Below are 5,787 nucleotides of genomic sequence, written 5' to 3'. Positions count from 1 at the left end.
CCTATTTTACACAGGTGTGGGGATCCAGACTCAGGTTAACTGCTTTTGTAGTATGGACTTTACCAATTGAGCCATCACTGCAGCCCATAACTGCAGTGTTATAACATCAAGGATTTATTATTCTGCAGTCTAAAGGTAAGAATTCTGAAATCGATATTACTGGCCTGCAAGGTGTCCAGAGAGTTCTATACATGGAATCTGTATGGGAGAATCCATTTTCTTTCCTATTCTGGATTCTGGAAGCTATCAGCATTCTTTGCCTCTTAGCCCTTTTTCTGTGTACGAAGCCAGCAAATTAGATGAGTCTTTCTCACATTGTTTTACTCTGACAAATTGCCTGTGACTGTAGCTCATCACCTCCGCCTTCCCCAATGAAGGACACTTGGTCATCACATTGTTCTCACCTGAGTATCATCTGGTTAGCAGCTAATGTGCAGTTTAATTCCCATGTGTGGTGTGAGATAATTTATTCACAGACTGTGGGTTGGGTAGTAGACATCTTGGAAGATTTTGACCACATACACCGATAGTGCAGGATAGTACAGTATGATACAGGAAATACCATTTAGTGGACAGACCTCTAGTGTCTTTGTTTCTCTAGAATCTTTTAATCTAAGTTGGGTTGAATCATCCTTATCTCTCCTGTTGGTGATATCTTTCATCTCTGGCACACTAGTGACTGTACCAATCACATAAATATTCCCTTTATAGACACAATGGAGTCACGGAGCAGACAAAAAGTAATGAAAAGTCAGCTAGCACTAGTAGAAGGAGTGGGTCTGTGACTCCGTAGGTTTATCAGTCTTTCTTTCAGAATTGAAATTCAGGGCCAGCTTCCCCTTCCCCCTTGGGCTTTATTAGTCATATGGCTGTGGCTCCAAAGACACTGGTCACCCATACCTATATATACATTCTCCTCCCCGCAAAACAAACGCAAAAGACAAGGGAAATCAGGCCGAGGCCCAACCAGGGCTGAGAACTAAGAGACTGGGCTCTTTTGCTATGCAAGTCTCACAATTCTCTTGGCTCTCACTGTGTTCCACCCTTATGCTTCAGAGGCCACAGCTGGGAGATAATAGTTTCCGCTGTTTTGCTTAGGCTAGTTTGATTCAGATTTGTGCCACTGGGCTTCTAAAAAACTAAAACTAAGAGCTTAAATAGAAAGAAATGTCTTTCTGTTTTCTCCATTCTGCTGTACCTGCATTACATCAAGAATTCATGGTATCTAGCACTGTGAACTTCCTTTTTTCCTGAGACTGAGGAGGCTTCCAAAGTCGTTTCTGACTTATATATCCTACTTAGATGTTGTTGAATTAAAATAAATTTTTAAAAGTTATAACAATGTGTGTATAATTTTGGCAATTTTTGTAACTTCATACAAATATTGTATTTTTACATTTTTAATTTATACGTGTGTGTGTGTGTGTGTGTGTGTGTGTGTGTGTGTGTGTGTAATAGTACCAGGAGGGTGTGCTTTTGGAGGTCAGAAGACAACTTGTGACAGTCAGTTCTCTTTTTCTTCTACGTGGGTGCCAAAGATCAAACTCAAGTTGACAGGCTCAGTGGCAAGCTCTTTTACCATCTGAGTCATGTCACAGGCCCCAGATTTGTATGTTATAAGTGGGAGTCTTATGTAAATTCTATTATCTTGTAAAGTTGTAGGCCTGAGAAATAGCAATTTGCCATGTGTTTGTTATGACTTAGAGAAGAAAGTGGATTTGTAGAAAGGAGGCCTTCAGGAGGACTGCGTCAGGAGATTTAGAAGTTCATCAGAGCCAGCTGTGATGGGGTCCTGAAATGGGAAAGAATTGACATGGATGTCATCATACTGTGATGATGGGGCCCTGAAGGCCCTCATTTCCAGTAGGACAAAGAGAATGTCTGAGTCTTACAGGTTTTCAGGAGAAGAGTGGGTTGGGAGGGGGCAGAGGGAATATAACCGGCCTGCTGTGTGACCAAGCCTGGCCTAACCTTTGTACCAGGAGTCACAGGGCAGTAAGGCAACAGATAAAGTAAACGTGTAACTCAAATGCACAGCTACAAGGAGACGGAGAGAACTTCAAGGCCAAACAGGATAATTTTTTATCAGATCTATGTGCCAGCAGGGAGCCTGTAGGGACGTGTGGCCTGATTTCCCAGAGAGAGAGAGAGAGAGAGAGAGAGAGAGAGAGAGAGAGAGAGATCAAGGTAGAGGAGGGTCTGTGATCTAACAGCGTTTCTGGATCACACACACACAAAAAAAACACAGCTCTCATCTTAAAGGGAATAACAGATGGTTTATTCTGGAACCATTTTGAGCCACCATATCTGGGGAACACAGATTTGCTTAACCCAAATTCCATGTTCTAACATGGCAGTAGTTTTTATAGTGTTACAGAACAGAGCAAGCCACAAATCAAGGCAAGTTTAAAATACATTGATGGGGGCTGGAGAGATGGCTCAGCCGTTAAAGGCTAGGTTCACAACCAAAAATATAAAATACATTGATGGACAGTGGCTGTGATATGACACATGGCTTTAATCTCAGCACCTGAGGCAGGGGATCTCTGTGAGTTTGAGGCTAGACTGGTCTACAAAGAAGTTTTAGGAGCCAGGGCTACACAGAGAAACCCTGTCTTGAAAAAACGAGTAAATAATAAATAAATATAAACACCTCAATGGGCACATCAGAGAGGCAGGTACATAAAGATGGGAGAAACTTTTCCATAGGTCCAAGATGCTATCTAATGGCATTTCTTAGCTTTTGGGTTGGTGGAAGCTAGTAGTTTGCTAAATTAATAGATTCCAAAAGATTTCTATCTATTAAGTCACAAGTTGTTAGTTCTGACACAGAAGAGGGCAAGAATGGCTGTTTTGGAGGACTAGAACTAGCCGAAGATAATAAGGTAATTAGCCTCTGGACCTGCAACATGCTAATCTCCAAAGTGGGAATCCCTAAGACTGTTTTACCTTTCATTAAATCAAATTCTCAAATCTGTGCGCAACGATTACAAGACAGAAGGAGTCCAGGTTTCATCACTAGCTGTTTCGACATCACCAGCTCCTTGCCACTGCACCTTAACTTCTTTCTCAAGGGGCCAAAGGGAACACCAAGCCCTAGCCCTGCCAGTTCCCTCAGGGACAGCATGCCACCATCGTCCTCAGTCACATACTCAGAGAAGACTATACTCATAGTACTTAGTCACCCCAATATCATTGCCTTATTGGACCTAATTCACACAACAAATCTCTCCACTGAAATTCTAATCAGCCAGTCAGTTTCTGCAGACACGACTTCTTTTCAAGAGTCTCATTCACAGAAAGAGGCGCTCACGTTGAATAACAATCATCAAAGTTCATAGGCCTGGTGTGGTGGTGTATGAGGCAGCCTGGTCTACAGAGTGAGTTCCAGGACAGTCAGGCCTATGAAGTGAGACCCTCCCTCAAAAAACAACTAAGATAAAATTAAAAGAATTCATGCAAAACATAGTAAACTAACATAAGTTAACCTTAATATGTTTGTCTTTTCTCCTTTGGGAAACATTTTTATAAAACTCAGGTTGGGGTATATGTGTATTTGTGTTCTCTCTGTTCCCAGCAGCCGGGAACTGAAGAGAAAAAGAAAATTGGCAGGGTGTGTGCACACCTTTAACTCTAGCATTCAAGAGGCAGAGGCAGGCAGATCTCTGTGAGTTAAAGACCAGCTTGGTCTACATAGTGAGTCCCAGGCCAGCCAGGGTTACATAGTGAGATAATTCGAACTAATGTATTGATCAGCTGGATATACATAGTGTTCTATCTTTTCATCCTATTTCCTTGTGGGGGCATTGCTTTGGTTCACTCAGGGACTCTCTTCCCAAGATAATTAGTACATTTAAGTAGACCCAATAATTTTGTCCAGAGACATTTTTGTTGTTGTTGTTCTTAGGTTTCTACTACAGCATGCAGGGCATAGCTCTAGGTGTTTGTTGTATTTACATTAGCTACTACAATTCAGCAATCCTGTAGAGCTGTCTTGTGATAGGTAGAACTCTAACGGTGTTGAGCCTGCAAAGGGTCTCATCTCTATTCAGCAAAGCTGTAACCCAGGCATACTCAGAAAATATAGTTGCAGTCATATACCTTAAAATCTAGGGGACTTAGTCTAGATTATTTGGGCATGTCTTTTTATTGTTTTGTTTTTCGAGACAGGGTTTCGCTGTGGCTTTGGAGGCTGTCCTGGAACTAGCTCTTGTAGGCCAGGCTGGTCTCGAACTCACAGAGATCTGCCTGCCTCTGCCTCCCGAGTGCTGGGATTAAAGGGGTGCGCCACCAACGCCCTGCTGTTCTGATTGAATTACTTGAGGTCTTAAAAACAGAGAATGAAAGTAAAAGAGAGTGCCAGGATAGGGTCCAAAGCTACACAGAGAAACCCTGTCTTGAAAAACCAAAAAAAAAAAAAAAAAAGACAATTTGTTTGTTTGTTTGAAGGCATTCCGCTCTACCCTCCTAACGTCAGGCTAGCCAGTGAACCCCATCCCAGACCCCGGCAGTTGGGGTCCCACATCAGCATCCACGCTAGGGGGTGTGGCCGCACCTCTGCCAGCACTTTCTCTGGGCTCGCTCCCGCCCTGGCACGGCCACTCTGCGCTTGCGCGGAGAGGAGCCCACTGCTTTCCCTCCAGCGGGGGGAGCCGACGCCCTGAAGGTCGTTAGTCCTCCGCTGGGTTCCCTCCGCGTCCTCGGCCTCCTCCCCACCGAACTCTCCCGCTCCCCAGTGCATCCTAGAACCGGCGTTTAACGGAGGCGAATCCAGAACTGCCTGAAAATGTGTTTTCCTCGCTGTACCTCGAGCGAGTGGGCTGGGCCGCGGGCCGGAAGCGGAAGCGCTGGCCCGCGCCTGCGAGTTCCTGTCTGGCCATGGCGGAGTCTCCGCTCCGGGAACCGGTGCTGGACGCCAAATCAGAGGTACGTTCGGCCTGGGAGGAGAAGGGGCTGGGCGGGCAGCGGCTCCGGGAAGGCTCTTGTCTCTGAATTGTGTTTCTGCTTCTGTTGCAGGTCACCTGCCAGGTGAGTGGCGGCCGTGTGGCTGTGGCTGTGCGGCGTGCGGTCCCGGCCGTCTCCGTGGGTTCTCCCCCGGGATGCTCTCCCCTCTCCGTGGGTCCTCCCCCGGGGATGCTCTCCCCTCTCCGTGGGTCCTCCCCCGGGATGCTCTCCCCTCTCCGTGGGTTCTCCCCCGGGATGCTCTCCCGTCTCCGTGGGTCCTCCCTCCGGGATGCTCTCCCGTCTCCGTGGGTCCTCCCCCGGGATGCTCTCCCGTCTCCGTGGGTCCTCCCCCGGGATGCTCTCCCGTCTCCGTGGGTCCTCCCCCGGGATGCTCTCCCGTCTCCGTGGGTCCTCCCCCGGGGATGCTCTCCCGTCTCCGTGGGTCCTCCCCCGGGGATGCTTTCCTCTGGCACCCGAGGGGACAGCGGGACAGCCGCAGTCGTGTAACCTAGGCTGCTCCGCCCAGAGTGCGGACCAAGCCTCGCTCCAGCTTAGTTAGCCTTCTTTGTCTATCCCAAGGTGGGAACGTGTGGCTTTAAAACGCGAGGGTTACGTGAGTAATCACCCGTGTGTGCACAGCCAGTCCCTTCCTTTTAACTTTTCGGTTTTTTGTTTTTGTCGAGGCAGGGTCTCACAGAGTAGCCCTGCTAGCCAAGAACTTTTCTAGGAAGATCAGACTGGCCTCGAATTCTCAGAGATCCACCTGCCTCTGCCTCCCAAGTGCTGGGATTAAAGGCATTACAGCCCAGCCATTTCTTTAAAAAAGTTATTTCGAAGATGAAC

The 5,787-nt window shown here is 47.0% G+C and overlaps 1 protein-coding gene across 1 annotated transcript in view; it reads left to right on the top strand.

Annotated features, from left to right (window-relative positions):
- Window positions 1-4,780: 4,780 nt before the first annotated feature.
- Window positions 4,781-5,787, top strand: part of Commd6 (COMM domain containing 6) — a 9,117-nt gene continuing 8,110 nt past the window's right edge. Inside the window, exons 1-2 of the mRNA XM_027393997.2 lie at window positions 4,781-4,926; window positions 5,017-5,028. Coding sequence (XP_027249798.1) covers window positions 4,879-4,926; window positions 5,017-5,028 — 60 coding nt within the window. The 5' untranslated portion in view covers window positions 4,781-4,878. The remainder of the gene's footprint in view (window positions 4,927-5,016; window positions 5,029-5,787) is intronic.

Source organism: Cricetulus griseus, assembly GCF_003668045.3.
Source record: "Cricetulus griseus strain 17A/GY chromosome 1 unlocalized genomic scaffold, alternate assembly CriGri-PICRH-1.0 chr1_1, whole genome shotgun sequence".
Taxonomy (NCBI): Eukaryota; Metazoa; Chordata; class Mammalia; order Rodentia; family Cricetidae; genus Cricetulus; species Cricetulus griseus.
Note: the sequence above shows the minus strand (reverse complement) of the source record. Positions and strands in the feature narration are given on the sequence as shown.